The sequence below is a fragment of the Centruroides vittatus genome, unplaced genomic scaffold (genome assembly GCF_030686945.1).
Source record: "Centruroides vittatus isolate TY-2023 unplaced genomic scaffold, ASM3068694v2 scaffold_944, whole genome shotgun sequence".
Classification (NCBI taxonomy): domain Eukaryota; kingdom Metazoa; phylum Arthropoda; class Arachnida; order Scorpiones; family Buthidae; genus Centruroides; species Centruroides vittatus.
The window spans coordinates 1,000,011-1,019,206 of NW_027122722.1; the positions used below are offsets into that span (position 1 = coordinate 1,000,011).

The 19,196-nt window shown below is 36.2% G+C and overlaps 1 protein-coding gene across 3 annotated transcripts in view; it reads left to right on the forward strand.

Moving 5' to 3' along the window:
* ush (Zinc finger protein ush) overlaps positions 1-17,727 on the forward strand; it is an 86,129-nt gene extending 68,402 nt beyond the window's left edge. For 2 of the 3 annotated variants that reach the window (XM_067288911.1, XM_067288913.1), the window contains 2 exons: positions 314-460; positions 14,901-17,727. In XM_067288911.1, the coding sequence (XP_067145012.1) occupies positions 314-460; positions 14,901-17,383 (2,630 nt within the window). In that variant the 3' untranslated portion in view covers positions 17,384-17,727. The remainder of the gene's footprint in view (positions 1-313; positions 461-14,900) is intronic. The other variant, XM_067288912.1, reaches the window with a different exon arrangement.
* Positions 17,728-19,196: the final 1,469 nt, after the last annotated feature.

The window sequence follows — 19,196 nt, forward strand, 5'->3', positions numbered from 1 at the left end:
AATTTTATTCTCTGGTTAGTGTTTGTCTATGCATGTTTTTTTTTGTTAAAAAAAAGATTTTTGTACTTCCAGTTTTAAGTAGTGTTGCAATTAATTTCATAACTCCGCTTACACACCAAATTGCAATTAAAGAAATGCGCAAATTCGATAGGTTCTACAGGTAAATCTTTCAGAGTTAATTGGAACTCGTTCCGCACAACACCGTACGATCGGCGTTAATGACAGAGCAATATTTGGTGTGTAGGTCTTAATATATGTACAAAAAACCATGTGTAGGTTCGGTATCTGATAGCCATGCCCCATCCGGTTGCAGGTGCCAAGTTTCAATGCGTACATTGTGGCATCGCATTCAGCAACGAAAGGAACCTCCAAGTTCATCAGGTTCGCTATTGTTCCCTGCGGTTGGGTAGACATTCGCAATGTGGCTACAACGGAGCAACTGGGGAAGACGGCAAAACTGGTAGGTGACTATTCTTCTGATGTCTTTTCTTTACCAGAGATTGCGGCAATCCGCCTATTCTATCGGCGTAAAGATTCCATCAGACGATGGTGTTTTGGGCACGATAGCGGCACCTTTAGTTTTACTTTCTCTTTAAAGATGTCGGTGGACTTCTCTCATACGTTTTATATATCTAAAATATAGAAGGCCTTTTTAGGGTTTATATTACTTGCTTATTTATACAGAATCAGACATTTTGTATAAGAGATGTTTCTTACAAACTGACATTATGGTTGAAGAACTACAAGCCCGATCTCTAAATACTCCAAGTTCAAAAATTTTCATGGGTTATGAAAACAATAAGAATGCCTACGTCCGCAATCTTTCTCTTTAACTCCATATGCTACAGGCCTAATTATCGCCTACTCTCATTAAAGAACCTAAATAAGCTCTAAAACTAAAGATTACTACGGATGTTTCCATCTACACCGTATTACCACCGTTACATAAGCAAATATAAAAGATATAACTATGAAAGATATAATTTTCTGTCTTTCCATGAAGAAATATAGTTTGAATTAATTCGAAAGTATTAAATTAACGAGGTACTGTACATAGTTATATTTCGAGGCACACGGAAAACGTGGGCTAAGTGGGCACGGAACACCTAACATCTTACCATCAAAGTATCTTTATGAAATCTTGAAATTCAATCTATTAACGGATGCTATATCGGTATAGATAATTTCTATATGTAATATTAAATTATGCTGATAAATTTTAGCCACGGTCAAACGAAATATATTACAGGTAATTCGTAGTAAAAGAATCTTCGATGCTCTAAGATAATTTATAAAATCACCTATAATTTAGATTATAATTATATTCTTAATCAGGGCAGTATTTTTTTATTTAAATCTAAGTATTTGCGTTTATTAACTCAAACTTGTCTCGTTTTTACTTCTTATTTCATTTTCTTTTCCAAAGTAGACAAATATATTTTTTCACTGTTTTTGTCACGTAGTGCGCTAGCATATCTTAAGAAATACAGGCTCGAAATTCGTGGTTGGACATATCTGGGGATTGGTCCACTCGTAATCACTACCAAACTTTGGGTTGCCGAGATTTCTTTTCCCCTCCAATGTTTCGATAAAGAGGTGAAATTTGTTTCCAATTCCATCCGGTGATTGGCACGAAAGTGAATAACAATCGGAAATACGTCACTTTCTTCTTTCTACGTCAACGATAAATTTCTTCCTCTTAATTAAAGAGAAACTTAGAAGTCAGAGAGCGTAAACGTCATTCCCAGCGTGTTTCTACCAATCAGAACGGACGATCCGAGTGACTAAGTCAATGTTTCTGGAAGGGAGGACGGGACCCCCCGGTGCCATTCGGCAGCGAATAAAACGAAAATTAATTCCCACGAACTCCGACTAACAAATATTTTGAGTGTCACTCTACTAACCGAACGGTTTCCGGCTGGAAACGACCAATCGCGGATGACACCGTTATAAATATTGCCAGTTCTCGGACAATAAACTTCGCCCTAATTTGAATTTTCCCAATTTAAAGACGTCGAAATGCTGGAGAAATTCAAACCGATAAGTGCAAAAACATGATTATATTTACCTATATTAGTTTACGTTGACATCTCTTTAATCTCATTGGTCGATTTGCGAAGCAAGTTTTAAATATGGCTGCCGGTGACGTTATTTAAAGATGTCGCGCTATAAAAGAGACCGAATTAGAGACCAACAACGAATCCAAGTGATCTTCTCGCCAGAACAATATCAAATTAATTCGAAAACACATCAGAATAAAGCGGCATGGAAGAAAAATCAATTAAATTAATAAAAATAGGATACCATTGCGATTAAAAATGAAAATATCCCACAAACCGATTGATAGAATCAAAAGAAAGGTCTGGAACTTTACTTAAAATAAAGTTTTCGACCCACCTTTTAGTTGCGTGCGTTGGTTTAAGGGATATCATCGCGATAGCAATTGAACAACACTCTTTATCTACGTAGATAATGCCATGAAATCAGATGTTACGGATGATAGAAAATCTTAAAAGTCATTAATTTTTGATGGTATTTTATTACCGTATCAATGAAACTTATGGAAAATCGACATTTTCTACTAATTTTATTAAGTTTCGTTTATCACTTTGCACGTTTTCGTAAAGCCTGCGACACCTCGAATGCTGTCGTCCGATATGATTTTAATTGATATTATTCTTTCTCGCGGTAGATTTTGTAGAATCTCTAACGATTAACGGTATGGTCGATCCGATCATCGACCTGCCATCGTAAATAGTGTCCGTTTGTCTGTCTACGTGTCGTTTCGGCGATATTGTGCCATTTTACGAGTTCTACTCGAATTTCGTAGCATTTACAACATCGTAACTTACAGAAATATTATTCACGGCGTCGTTCGGAATACGTGGTAACAAGAAATATACTGGTACCAATATATCACATCTACGGTTTCCGGTTAGAATTGTATTTCTGGTAATAGATTGCTATAAACACCGATTCAAAAACCAGAAATGCTTCTGTTTCCAAGCTTAAAATTTGAATCATCTTATCGATCGAGCGATATGACTAGGTTTGTGCATAAGTTTGGATGCATTCATTCAGAAATATTCGATTGAAAATTCCAGTGTGTGCCTAGAAGTCTGTTTTCATTCATGTTTAGCAACGGAATCGCGCAGTGTTTATTAATAGAACTTTCACGACGTAACAAACGTCAAAAAACGTAAACATATTGTTACGTTACTCGAGTGTATTTCGGTTACGAATAAGAAAATTAATCTTACCCAGCACATTTTTAAGTGACTTTTTGGGGGGAGGTCGAGCCCGCTTCTCGATTTAAATATAAATAATTGGCTCCACCCCAGTTTAATGATTAGTTTTAATGAACTTTTTTTCTTTTCTAAAAAAAAAAGTGGGACAAAAGGGAAATTTTTACGACTATTTCTGATATTGCCGACAGAATAGTTAAAAGAGAAACGAGAACGATTGTGACGTTTCGAGACTTTCTTTTGGGCGCCATGACGAACACAAAACGGCATACGGGACGAAAATTAATAATTATTATCTGGAGATAAACAAACGGCAAGCAAATCATAAATATGCACATTTAGTTGGAACAAAAGACGAAAACGCTATCCTCATCTTCCTTTCGCCGGCACAGCGACAGATAGCCGGCAAAACTCTCTCTCTGACGTCCCCCCCTGCGCTTCTGGTCACGTGATCGGGATGAAAAAGCTAATTAATGCGGGAGTTGCGGTTCGATGTGACGATTTGAGCTACTTTTGTCAACAGCTAATTAATGTGCGGCTTATCTGATGGCCCGTCGCACACACAATTAAACATTTTAATTAAAAACCGCGATAGCTGATAAGAGTTTGGGTTTTGTGAGGAAATGGCACCACTCTATCTGCGGCACGATTAGGTCGGAAGGTAGTTAAGTCACCTGGCCCGACAGACTGACTTTTGCGCCTATCTGCAGATAAGCCTCATATTCACTTACAGTCCAACCTCATTAAGCTATTAATGGCGATGTCGGGCTAAAGTTTCTACGTCTTCCGTTCGGATTTTCTAATCTTGTTTTGGAATCGGCCGGCGGATTGCCAGATGTCACGTGATAGGCTCGGGATTCTCTTCCGCTTCTGTTTGTTGCTTCGGGCGCAACATTCCCTATTCTCCGCTCTTTATTAGTTCTTCTTACTCGTTTCTTGCCGTTCAGGTGGCGCCGAACAGACTCGTAAAATGTCATTTTATCTCACCTGTGTCAGGTATTGCGCTTTCTGGAGAAAGAAACGCCATGACGTAACGGAAGACAACCCGCATTAACTGTAAAGTGACCGGGCAAAGTTTTTGAGAAAAAGAAGAAGAATTTTTACACTCGGCCTCTGATATATCGAATGCATTAAAAATACCGTTTACCAGCGCCAAATTGCCAAAAATACACTCGCAACGTCCCTCCATCTGGTTGCCGGTGGACGAACTAAAACCGAAATCGATTTATCGAATACGAACCGAATGACGTGAAAATAAATCGAAAGCGGCAAAAATGAAGTGAAGAACTAGTTTTAAACTTCATCTTTATTTATTTAGTTTCTGTTTTTAAAAGTTTAAAGTAGTTTTCGCATCTTGCCTTTATACTAAAAAACATTTATAGACTCCCTGTCAGATACGTAGGCTACCAAGAGTGAATCAACCGTGATAAATGATGGGAAAACACTCCAAAATATTCTTAAAATGCAAATAATTGCTTACAATATTCTTTAATTATATTCTTTGATTTAATTTTCTTATCTACTAATGAAATACACTCCTTTATGTTAAGGTACTGTACCAGAAATTAACGGTTCGACTTTAGTGGAAACGAGGCGGTTTCTGGGGGATTTTTTTAGGGTTTCTGCATTAAATAATTTGAGAATCGCTGTAAATTTATGACTGCGCGAGACACTACTTATATACGATTTAATACAAATGGTTACGGAAGTAAATTCTCAAGACAAAAATGCGTTTTGTCACCGGCGAGTTAGTGTATAAATTCACTAAAAAGTTCGACGACACAAGGGAAAAAAATAAGCAGAGATTGGGTAAATTACTGTCGTAGAATAGATTGTTTTCAATTTCTCGTCCCCTACGAGACCTTCGAAGTAAATAAGGTTCTGAACTGGGATCGTTTAGAACAGAAAGTTACTTTAGAGAAATGACGTCTTTCAATTATATTTATAGAGTTTAACCGTTAAACCGGCGAGTGTTAAACAGTGCAGTTGCCATTCGTCTCTATTAGACGGATGGCATTTTGTCTATTTTGTCAAATTTTTATTAAAATTTATGAAATAATGTGTTGAAACAAGGACGATAAGTTATGGACCGTAACCGAGTTAATGTTACGTTACGTTTTTTTTCTATGTTAAATGGAGCCAAGACTTATTATTTGTACCAATTAGTCATTTTATAATTAATTTTGGCAACGTTTCAATGTCGAATGGTTTATAAATTCTAATATTTTCATCTTTTGCTTTCTTCCCTAAAAACAGACATTGAAAAAAGTAATTTTGAAATTAATCTATAAATTTCCATATTTCACGTGACAGCAAAAGCTGGAAAAGTGTAAAAATTCGTACTGATCCGTCGATATTTTAAATAAAGTTTTGAAATTTCGAGCTTTGTCAGTTTAGAAAACAAACTAAAAATAAAAACAATAGAATAAACAGTAAATTTAGTTACGAATTTCGAATGCAGATGGTGCCACCAGTTCGAGTAGTCCTCCCTGTTCAGTGATGCTGGAAAATTCGTCGGTCAATCCTACATTTAAATTAGTATCGCCTGTTACATGGATAATATTTATTAAAAACTGAATGGAAAGCATTTAATTAGCAGTTTTTACATTTGATTTTTATTTAATTAGATCGAATGACATTTGGAAGAAAGAACCTTTAATATGCCATATTAATTCACTAGACGGCCACGAGAAGGCGCTCGTTTCATAATTTTGAACTAACACACGGCGAAGATGTCGATACGGGGTGCAATTGTATTTCTTGCTACAAAAATGTCTCCTAGCTCAAAAATTCTTTGCAGTAATTTACAAAGCTCTTACATACAAATTTAAACAATAAATTTCTATTCACAAAGAACAAAGATTAACTAGCAAATACCATTTACTACGATATGTCTAACGTAGAAAGCCAGAATTTCCCGAAAAACTAAATTTTCTAGAAAGAATTATTCCCTTCCCATTATCAAAATTACTTGGGGATAAAGAAATTACTAACGAATGTTTAATATTGCCAATTTTGCTTCTAGAATCGCCGCTTTCCATCCCGTACGAGAAACAAATTTCGGTTGTACCGTGGAGGGGTGAGAACAATATCGGAAACACGTGGTTTGGTAATTATAATCACCCGGGTCAGTAACAAAGTGGGGAAGCTTGCGGTCGACAATTGTAGGTAAGGGTCGTATCGATTTTCGTCTCATTCGGTCCGCATCCGATGATTGGATTGGAGAAAACAAGATTAAAATTCTCCAAGCGTATCATTCCGCATCTTAACCGAAAACACGAGGTTAGTCGTGCTCGATCCATCATTTCCTTACATCTGCATGAACTGCTTCTTTTATGGAACCTTTCTCGGGGGATGTTGGCACTGCAATAAAATGCGCTTTCTCCACTCCACTTATGCTCCGACCTCCTCTCATCAATCTGCACCCTTTCAGATTAATATATTAATATATATATATATATATATATATATATATATATAACTCCTAATTTTAGAGGTGGTGTGGCCATTGTTTTTCTGTGTCGAGGTTAAGCGCGCAGCAATAATATTCGCAGAACGGACAAATATTTATAGCCACTCGAATTAACAGGCAATAGAGTTGTGAGAATTTTCCACAAAAATAATTCCAATATTCTTGAATATTCTGTCAAAAATCAGACATTTTTAATCGATACTTCAGAGAAAATCGCACGCTTAACGATAGTTTGCGATAATAAAAAGAATTCAAATTTAATTCCTAATTAAAGCTTTAATGTAAATATGTCGAGTAAAAAAAAAAAATCATTTGTTTGTAAAATTGTAGATTGATTGTCTCTAGAATTGTAGAAAATCTTTTAAGTCGAAAAGAAGATTCGACTGGAAAAAAAAATATTCAAAAAATCGGTTTTTTAGAATAAAAATGAGAAGAATGGAGAATATTCTTTCTTGTGCCAGTGGAGTTTAAAACTATCTGCGAAAAGTATTGGATAGTCTGGCTTTTCAAAAATTGTAGATGGAAAGTATCCACAAAGAATGTTTGTATAATCTATCAATTTCGAAGAGATCTTAGCCCGAGGGTGTTAAAATGCAGCAGCTTTAGAGTAATGAAAGTTTTCGGGGGCGGGTTACAATCGAATAAATGCGGGGAAGACCACCTCACCACCTTTGTAATGCGCCGGCGAGCGGATAGAAGACGGTAGAACTCGTTACCGGGAAATTCTGAATAGATTAAAGGCTCTAAATTTTATTTTAGGAGACTTTTACATTCTGGTCCCAGTCTGTTGACAATCTCCTACAAATATCGCTATGTCCCCCTTCCCGAATTATCGATTGTCCTTTGCGGCCGCGATCTTTACTCTGATTTTATTCGCACGTAAAATCTAGTTAGGGGTGGCCAATTCCCAAATTCGCTTCAATTTTAAACGAAAACTTGCAAAACGAATTGGATCGAAGTTCGGAGTAATTTTTAAAATTTTAAATTTGCTTCTGACGCTGGTAACACTACCACAATGACTTCGTACGTCTGTCCGTAACGCAATTATTATTTACCACTTAAAAACTTTTTAAATTTGTATATAAGTTTACTATATTTTATTGTACGTTCTAACATATAGTGTCTTATAATAACCGTATCGTCTAAGTTCAATTTAACAGTAAAAATTACTATAATACCTATTATCCCGTTATACAAAATTATTATAGTAAAGATTTATTATTTAGAGATTTCGTAAAAATTTTAATAATGTAATTTTCCCGTATTTATATATAAATTCACAGTTTGTAGTTGGCCACATAGGAACATCGACGTGAATTTCTTTACAGACACATGTAATTTAGATACAGATATGCGAATTCCTTCAACTGTGGCAATTTATCTTGGGAAATTTCTCTTACGTAAGACTCAAAAAAGTGCTCTTCGCATGCAATTTGTTTCGACTCAAATGCTTCTTTTAAAACAAATCTCGTGTTTCCTAACTATTCTATATTTTTGCCGGTACATTTATCATTCGAAGAATAAACCGGTGTATAACATTTATGTAGTTTGAGAAATAATTCATTGAAAATCTGTCCTTTCTCTTAACTATCCATCAAATTTTCTCATATTTGTCTGAAGACGCTTCAGGTCGAACCGAGAAATTTCTTTTTCTTTTTATTTTTTTTCCAAATCCCACAAACATGTCATAAATTTTAACTCTCGAAAATTCTTCCGTTTGTTGTGTTCTTTCCGATTTTATAAATTCGTTTAATTCGACAGTGCAGCATTAATGCATGTAAACGAAAATTTTGTTGTAATTTTAGCGCTTTATAACAGAGTAATCGTAAATAAATAAACAAAAACGGTAGAAAGCAAAATGTAGTAGGCCTATATTAATTTTCTTCCGCAAAATATGTGAGGAAATGCTGAAAAAATACAACTATTGTCTCCTCATCTTACACGTCCAATGCGAATGTTTATAGCGACTTTATTTATTTATTTAAACCTCTCCTAGGATCCTCAAACTTAACAAAATCGATCAGAGATTTTCTCCCTCAACCTCATTTCGCCTTTATTCAAAATTAAACGTAAACACGAAAAAATGACAGGATAAAACGTGGAAAGACCAAGCACACTGTAAATATTTAACTAATCGAGAGAATTTCTGGATAAATTCTGCGCGAATTTCGATTCCGAGAAGAAAATACGACTATATTAATGAAGTGTCACCGGAGGAGAGGCAATCTGGAAGTTGGAAGTAACATAAAAAAAAAAAAAAAAAGGTAGAAAGCCGTAGCAGACGGTCTCTCTCTGCAATAGGATCTCGTATCAGCCGAGCGAAAAACTATTGCCACTCACCCTCCACTATTAGATTTCCTTCCAGATTCGTTGGACCATTGTGCTCTCGGTTATTGGAAGGAGGCATCGGCACGCTCTCCTCTAACATAATTGCGTCACCAGACGTCCGTTTCCGACTTCTCTCGACTAATTGGGTCAGAGCAGTTGCCTAAATACGAAAGGCTCCCCCCTCCCGAAGGCTAAATCTCTCCAGAGATACGAGCTACTTTCTGCTTTATCCAATTAATGACAGCGATCGAGAGTAAGAGAGAGCCTATCGATTCTTACGTCTTCTTTCTTTTACGGACGTATACTATATTATAGAAATGTATTCCCTGAAGAAAACGAGTTATGTCCAGATATTTGGTAGCCGTGGCGCAATCTTACGTCACACCAAAAGATATTTTTTTTTTTATAACCGAACGAATCAAGACGTTGGTTACTCCGGTCGTCAGGCAGCACGGTATCGTAACAGGAGCAAAACACATTTTTTCACTTTTTCGGCTCTGTTATATATAATAGACAGAAAGTATGGCTATCGGTCAAAAAATGACCCCCAAGATTTTTACATTTCTGGACTCGGGGAACCTCGAAACGTCGAGAAATGCAAAATAATTCGGGGAGTTTTTTCTGTATGTATGGATGTTAGTGTGTGTGTGGGGAGAGGGGTGATTTTGTTCACTCTCTTTGAAGCTTAATAATTCCCGTGCTTAGCGTCGAAAATTTTAGAAATTTTGCAGAGAGGTTTGTTTATTAGGGGATCGATGATCTTAAATTTTGGTGGTTAAAGGTCGAGGGGTGGGGATATAATGGGGGTCGTGTATATCAGGGGTGGCCAACTTTCGTTCACATAAGATCTACTTTTTATCGTAAAAATGTGTCGCGATCGACTTGTTGTCATAGGCATAGTCTAAGTGGGGAAGGGGAAGTGTGAAATACATACTATGTTTATACACTGTTTCAGTACGAAGTGCACTCACTGCTTATGAGTCGAGTCATAACTGCATGCATACAGTTGCGTTCGGTTACAAATATAATACATTAAGTCAAGACATCGCTAGCGATCGACTAAAATTGGCTTGGCGATCGACCGGTCGATCGCGATCGACTTGTTGGCCACCCCTGGTGTATATCTCCCGTAGGGTCAGGTCGGACTTAACGACGATTTTACCGGTTATTGGCATTTACATTTTTTTTTTTTTTTTAAATAAAATGCGTCTCTACCCTCAAAATTAAGTTTTCTGCCATTTTATAATAATTGAAAATATAAAAAGCTGTTAATAATAAAATATCGTAACAGATGGCGCCACACACGCAGTTTTAAATGTTGCCGGGAAAGTTAAGCAATTCGTTGCTAAATTTTCTATCCGGGTTTTTGTTTGCTTCCTCGAATGTAAGAACGAATTATAAACCGGGTTTTATACTTTAATTTGTTTATTAACTTGTTATTTTTATTTATTTACTTGTTATATTTATTATTTATTTACTTGTTATTTGTTTATTAACGATATCGTTCGCTCGGTTAATACGAGAATCTTTTGCATATTTTAAACTTTAATCGAACCGTGCAAATTTTATCGGAGAGGCAATAAAATGAAGAATATTCGATATGGCAAATTCGAATGAATTTTTATTACTCGCCGTCGGTAGCTACACTGTGATCAATATGCGGCCGTCACTTGGAAGTACTCTGCGCTTTAACCTTCTGGCTAAGCAGTTTTCGGTTAAAATGCCGGCATTCGTGGATGATTTTTTTTTTTTTTTTTTTTTATACATTACTACATTTTCCATCGATGTATCTACCGGAAAAGCTGGCACGATAAGCCCCAACAGAAAATTTCTAAACCTCGTGCCACGTGCTCCCGTAGCAAAGTCCTTCGCTTAACCTGATCAAATCTTCGAAGTGAGATCATTGTAGAGAACTTTGATATATCACGTTATTTGGCTATTTCCTGATTCGACTAAACATTAAAAATTTAAACTTAGATCTTGACCCTAGCCTAAAATGAAACTCCTCTACGCTATTAGAATTTGGAACTTCTAAATAAAGCAGGAAAAGAAATATTTATCTAAATATAAGCATACGATTAATAAACACGATGGAATTTTTACAACTTTGTTATAGGATGAAGCTAGTTTCATCCTCTCTTTCGTGGTTGTTCGAGTGGATCCATTAATAGGATTAAGGCTTATTTATCATTTCTACTCTGGCTTTAATCAACATAACGGTAGGAAACGAAACAGGTTTAGTACAATGGATACCATTCGAGCAACTAGTAAATCTTTAATTAAGCAACTAATACTTATACAAAAGAATAAAACGGTAAATAGGATTAACACATCTTAACGTGAATAAAAAACGTAATTTATCACGCTTAGTGGTATAAAAAGTATTGACAAAGTGAAAGTTTTTCACGCTACGTAAATAAAAATTTCCTATATTAAATGCTTAAAACACGCTGGAAAATGTGAAGGAAATTTATAAATTTAGTAGATTAACTCAAGAAAAAAATTTCATAAATTTAAATGAGCCAGGATTTCGCTTTGATAATTAATTATCGTTTAATGTATGCGATGTAAGTATCTATTTTGCGCATCCTTAAGAACTTTACCTCGCATCTTCGGACAAAAAATTGTGAATACCACGCTTATGAAAAGAGAGATAGATGATAGTTGCCCGAGGAAGAAGTATTTTTTGCCATCACTTAGATGCTATCTACTTTCGAAAAAATATCTATTAAATATATGAAACATGCCCGCACCGTGTTAAAGGGTTAAATATATTATTATACAAAAAACTAATTATTTTTCCAGTCTATTTTGCTCTTAACTTGTTCTCATTTTTAAAAAATTTAAAATCGAAAAATTAGGAAGGAAAACGTGGATAATAAAAGCGGTAATTAGGCGAAAAGTAAATAGCGTATAAAATCGAGAGAATTTTAAATTTGTTCAGTCGAAAATTTGCTTTATTTACAGTAATGACTAGACATTTCGAAAAATATTTACTTATATTGGTCGATTAAATCCAGGAAATTCTTAAGTAACCCATAAGAGATATCCAATCAGAGTTAATCAAACAACTCCTAAGAATTCTTATTTGTCTTTCTGTTTAATTGAGCACATCTCTTCAATGGATTTTTATCCAGGATCACATCAACACAAAATTCCATATTTCCTTTCGCGTATTTCTAAAATTGGTGAGAAAATATCACCCAAAATAGGCCGCGCTATGTAAATCCTAGCCAAAAAAGAGTAGATAACGAAACTTTGTTCTAATACACTTGCGTATAATACTTTCAATTCTTTTAAAAAATATAGTATTTTCTTATATAACAGCAAACGCTTTATTCTGTGAATTAACAACGTATTTTCCTATAAAAGCACTATAGTTAAACATACGTCTTTACTTAAAATTATTTTTCTTTTATAATAAATTTACATAACTAGTGAAGGATTTGCTACAGAGTATGTCTAACTATTTACTTATTTATTTGCTGTAGACTATGGATAAGCTAGTGTACAATTTATTTCGAATATTTAATATTTATTTGGAATTTTTGGCTTTCGCTTGTGTTGGCCTGTTCGTAGCGCGAGAGTTTATATATCATAATATCGAATATTATTCCAAGAAAAATAGGATCATAAATTGTAATGCTAATTGATCATTTTTATTGTAATTAATAATAGAAAGCATTAATATCGACATAGAGAATCAATTGAATTTGCAATTATCTTTTAAATACAATAAGAGAAGAGTGCCAAATCGATCATCTTTGTCGTTGATTTTCCGAGGAAAGTTAAACGGATTTGCAGGTTATTATTTTTGAAATATTTATTTTAAAACCAAACTCTTTTTTAAATATTTTTACAAGGGGGGAAAAACGAATTATTGTAAGATGTGCCTAACATTGATAACATTTTCATCTACTTGATCAATAAATCGAATACGTCGAATGAGAACATCCATATTGGATTAACTCTTTATAACTTATACATAGATTTTGTTTTATGCATAATGCCTTCCAATGGAAAAAATGTATTAAACTTCGCTGTCTAAAAACATACAGACAGTTCGACGTGCATTATTCGTCCCAATATAAACAGTTTTAATTACAAAGCTGTTTAAAAGTCGATGAACATTTACATGCCTAAATTACCTTTCATGACATTTATGTGCTTTCCTATTTGAACATGCAACAAGAGAATTTGACGAACGTGACGGATCAAAAGTTTTGCAGAGAATCTCCATTTCTTAATGAGTAAAGTGCACGGATTCGAAAGAGGAGGCGTAAATATTATATTAATAGTAAGTTAGGATACGTGGTGAAGTGTTAAATCACAGAATTCCCTTTAGTTTCGCAGTTGAAATGAAAGCGGAAACGATGTTCGAGTATTCGCTTCGGGAAGCGAATTCCGAAGGAATTTATTGAAGCAAAAGACAAAAGCATTTACTTATTAAGATGTAGAGTTATGTAGAGATATACAAAGATTAAATATACGGCTAAAGTTAACAATTCTTGCCGGATATAATTAGTTATTTTGTTAACCACTAAAACTATGGTTGTTACTATAATCGATGCAAAGTGAATGTTTTGAAAAAAATCAACTCTGTCACAGGTTATAGTGACGAGGGATGGTAAAACACCGATACGAAATGCATATAAATAAAAGATCTGTGTTAGAAACTGAATTATGACTATTTACAAAAATATAAAATTTTCGAGTCCATCTTACATCCTTTTTCACTCCACCACAGAAGATATCCTTGGGTGTTCATGTTATGTTATTACGTGTGCTTTTATGCAAATGAACTTTATGATTACCCGAAACCACCACCAGAGGGCCTGAACCAGTAATATATTGTGCTAAAGGACAAGGTAGTTGTGATTAAAAGTTGTAACCATTGTTTTAGTTTAAAGGACGCCGGATCCTCTAATAAAAGGTCAGCGTTTCGATCAATTTTAACTTTGTGTGAAAATTTACTTATAATTTACCTGTTGTTCTAATGAAGTTTATTCAAGCCAATACACTGTTACTTCTGTGGTGGAGTGAAAAAGGATGTAAGATGGACTCGAAAATTTTATATTTTTGTAAATAGTCATAATTCAGTTTCTAATTGAAGATATCCTTGGGTTGTTCATGTTATGTTATTACGTGTGCTTTTATGCAAAAGATCTGTGAATTAAAAATTATCTTGGATGGTTCTTGACCTCTGGTGAATGTTGAATTAGAAGGACATAACAAATTTTGTTTATTAGTCTATAAACCCCCTTTTAGTGGTTACCAAAATATACGAAGATTGTATACTTACGATACAATACGATGCACAATATTAAAATATTGGTTACGTCTGGCGTGTTCCCCTTAGTAACACGATTAGTTTTTGACAATTATCATGCCTCCTTAAAATTTTTTTCTGTTTATTTTATTGGTGAATTGGTTTAAGTTTATTGTTGTGTATTGCTCGGAATATTCTTCTAGGATATAATTTTAAGGATAATATGTACTTCTAGGATAAATAGGCGATAATTTTAGATTAAATTACAACTGCTTGGAATTTATTGGCAGAGCATTGTCGGATGAGGTGTAATATTAATTTATATTATAGTTACGCCCATTTATACAAAGTATAGACGTGCTGTTGTTTCAGATCGTCTCTTACGTTGCGCAAGAGCGGTGTCTGCTTCGTAATATTCCATACACGAAAGTACAAAGTCAGTATTTTTAATTATTATATGCCTGAAGAACGATATCGTTGGCACGATAAATGCTTATCTGTAATAAATTCTTTACCGATCCCAAATATATCTGAATGTTTCGAAAACGTTATTATTATCATAGTGATGATTATTGTTATTTTTCAGAGCTGGAAAGTCAAGAGGCATCGACAGAATCGGGCGAAGCGTCGAAGAAAGAAGAAAAAGAAACGGGATCGACTTCGAAACGGGTAGTGGATCGAGAAGTTTCCAGAAACGATAAAGTGGACGTTAAACATCAAAAATCCGGAAGACAATACTTGTGTCGATACTGCAATTACACCGCAGACAAAAAAGCAAACTTAACTCGTCACATGAGAATCCACGGCTCACCTTCTCCCACATCCGATTGCCATATCAACGAAATACCAATCAGGACTCCCCCCATTGCTCGATACTGTTCTAACTGCGATATTCAATTTTCTTCCTATAAAACTTACCACGTGCACAAACAGTTTTACTGCAATACCAGGCACGTGCAAAAGTCTACCCCGTCTATATCTAGCCAGGGGAACGCTAGTCAGACGGAACAAAGCTCTCAGACTCCCATCAACCAATACTCCATCCAGTCGCAGGATAAAAGCAGGAGTCCTTCTCAACTTTCCAATCCTTACAACTTAGTGCTAAATCAACCGGTCTATGCAGCTATTTCCACCAACCCTTTGATACTGATTCCCTGCTCGTACGTGGCGGGAAATGGTGTCACTTCTCCGAGTGGAATCATTCCTGCTGGAAATATAATTATTCCATCCGGTTCTCCCGGACTCAATAACGACAGTGCTAACATTATACCGGCATTTACGGTCATGCCGGGAGGTGCGGATACCAAACGATGTAGAGATTCTACAGAAACTAAACATTCGAATTCGAGACACGATACTTCCGACGAAAAGTTATGTCCTCAAGAAGATTCTTCTCTAGGAGTACCCCAAGACGTAGATGCAACAGAAAAACCTCTCGATCTTAGTCTTCGCAAACATGATACTTCGCCGGCGGTTACGGACATTGATGACGGCGAGTGTACTAAGTCTTCTATTTCCAGTGTTCCTGAACAGCAAGAGAGTAAAATCGGTGCCAGAAACTTTCAACTGTCGCCCTTGCAGTCGGCTCTCTCTACCACGCCTATAATCGTTTCCCCAGCCTTGTCCACAGGGACATTACCTCTAGCTGCACCTACAGGTGACACAGTGCCTCAGATCACATCACAAGTGCTAGTCAAACAAGGTAACAGCAAATGTAAAGAGTGCAATATCGTATTCTACAAATATGAAAACTATTTGGTGCATAAAAAACACTATTGTGCAGCCAGGCAACAAAAGCCAGTAACTAGAAGCAGCGCTTCTCCGGAACAGAAAATTAAAGACGAAACCATTTCATCCGTCTCTGATTCCGAACGGAAGGATGATGAAAATGGCGCTTTGAGTAGTAGGATGAAACGGCCCAGATCGTCCACACCCGGAGAAACATGCGATTCCATAACTCACTCTCCACCTCTTTCGCAACCCGTGTATCAATTCTACTGCATGGCGTGCGGAATCAAGTTTACGTCTCTGGATAATTTGCAGGCGCATCAGACCTATTATTGCCCTAAACGAGAGGCGCTCAGAGGAGCACAGTCGGGATTGCCAGTGACGATGCAGAGGCAGCACGAATTCAAGTGCAGTAAATGTAAAAATTCCTACCCCACCGAAGAAGCTCTGAAAGGGCATCCCTGCATCGTGCAAAAGAAATGTCCGTATTGTGACGTGTTCTGTCCGACTCTAAGTGCGGCACAGCGTCATTTAGCCACACACACGGGCGTAAAAGCGTTCCGATGCACCATTTGCGGATATAAAGGTCACACTTTGCGAGGAATGAGAACCCACATTAGGATCCACCTAGACAAAGGGCGAAGTACACCCGAAGAAACTTTCATCGTATGTGTAGACGAAGAAGGCACGACCATCGGATCTCCATCATCTCGCAGGAATAGTACCGACAGACACGTACAGGAGAGTGCTGCAGTTGTAGATGTGCCTTGTTGCGATTCAGCATCTTCTAACCTGTCGGCATCTGCAAGTTCGGGACTTCCCGAATATCAGGACACCAACGGGAAGAAGTGTTCGAATCAGGAAAAGAGTCCGGAACAGACTAGCGAAATTACCCACTGGTGTCAACTGTGCGGTTATTCTTCCTCTTACAAGGGCAACGTAGTCAGACACGTAAAATTAGTACACAGGGAGAGAATAACAACTCAACAAGTCCAATCAGCAGTTAACAGCCGACCTAGTGAGGCGACCGACTTCAAAAAAGCCGAATCCCCGGTCTCTTCTACCAAAGTAGAAAATGAAGTTACAGTGGAAAACGGGCTAAGTATTAACGAAGAAGTTACAGAAGCTTCTTGCAATACAGAATGCAGTAACACAAGCGTGGGATCTTCTCAAGAAAAACAGAGTGCTACAGACCAAAACACGAAAGTGGCAGGACCAAAATATTGCAAAACTTGTGACATATCTTTCAATTATTTGTCCAACTTCTTAGCGCACAAGAAGTTCTATTGCACACCGAGAACGGACGATGTCGGAAATCAAGAACCCGCACAGGTACAGTGAGAGAACGTCTTCCGTCAGACAGGAGGTAACACTACTTCGAACAAAATATCGATATTCACAAACAAAAATTAAGAAAACAAATCCCACCGCCTCCTAAAATTAAAAAAAGAAGCGAATGCATTTGCTACATACCAACGTTGTTTTTTTAAGTTTCTTTTCCTAGTCCTGTCGATGCCATTCCTAGTCTGTTGTCTAGTACCATGTAATATATACTCTAATGTACTTACGTGTTATCTATGGAAATAGATGAGAAAGATGGATATTTGAAGCATTTGTCAACCCTATGTTGGGTTTGTAGGTTGCTGAAACCTGCTTGAAGTAAAGTGTGTGTTTGTCAATTAAAAGTGTTGCTTTATTCGTATATTTTATTCCTCTTAAGTCACCGAAAAAAAACCGATTTTAGTCCAGTTGCACACAATAAAATCATACACCAGACTACGTCAGAAAGTTCTGATGAGTTTAAGCGATCCTCCTGCGAGTTTGAGTTTAAGCGAGTTTAACAGGTTTAATTTTAGGCTATATATAACATATAATTGTTTTTAAACATCGCAAAACTATTTTAGAGCTTATTTCAGGCTAAATTTTTTAAGATGGGAATTGATTCTTATTTTTTCCTCAAGACCAATCTCCATTAAAACAGTTCCACATTAAAATACTTTGTTTGTGTTCTTACACGCATCACAGAGTACTCTCAATTCCACTGCATACGTAGTACCCGTATACATAAGTTAGGAAACTGAAATTCTCGATGTAACAAGACAAGTAATAATACCAAAAAAACATTATAAAATACAGGACAATTGTCTAATTTTTAAGCGAGTTCGAGTAAGGAAACATCTTAATAAAGTCGCTAGTCTAGGCTATTCCGAAGAATATTTTAATGTGTAATTAGCGAGCGGATAGTGCCGTATTTCAATATTCATCTTCATGATTAAGTGAAGGACTTTTATACATTAATCACGGTTACTTTCCGAAAATTGAAAGGAGTAGAATTCTCACAATTCGAATTAAACCCGACAGCCATTCCCTGGATGCCGCCGCCACCGCAAAAAGGCCATCAATCATCCGCTACTTGAATGGAAGTGAATATAACACTTTCACTCTCATTCCTCCTCCTAATTTTGATTTATGTCGGCTAAAAAGATCTTGTGCACCTATTACCAAACGAGGTTAAAATTCTGTTGAATGAAACGTTTCGACCAACAGGCGGGCACAGTTATTAATGGCAAGTTATTCCGATGCTGATATTGTTCCAGGATGTTGATTTGCATACGACTTATTGTTAACAAACATTTTCATACGTTCGTGTAAGATTTATTTATCTATTATTTCTTCCACTGTAAATATGGCTTTTTTTTTCAAATTTTAACATAAATTCTCATTAAACTTACCAAAATTTGTGACGCAAAAGTTACAAAAATACAAATAAGAACGTTTGACAAATCGACGTAGGAGGAAGCGGGAGTTTCTCGTTGTCATGAAAGATTATTCAAATAATTTATCAAGGCCGTAATCAATCCTTATGTTTCTCGAACTACGCCAACTATAGACGAAGTGGATAATCTCTATACTCGTAAAAATAGCACAAACAATTAGCTCTACATTATCTTCGGGATTAGAAGTTTTTACAACGAAATCCGATCGCTTCGGAGAACTGTTTGCCCTTCAATTTATCGACTTATTAAGTGACAGGAACCACCGCAGACGTCTTGAGTAATTGATGTCTCGGAGAAAACCTTTTGTTTGGAAGAAGACAAGTAATCTCTCGCTGAACGAAAGACGACATCGCTAATCTCTTTATCACTTTCTGATA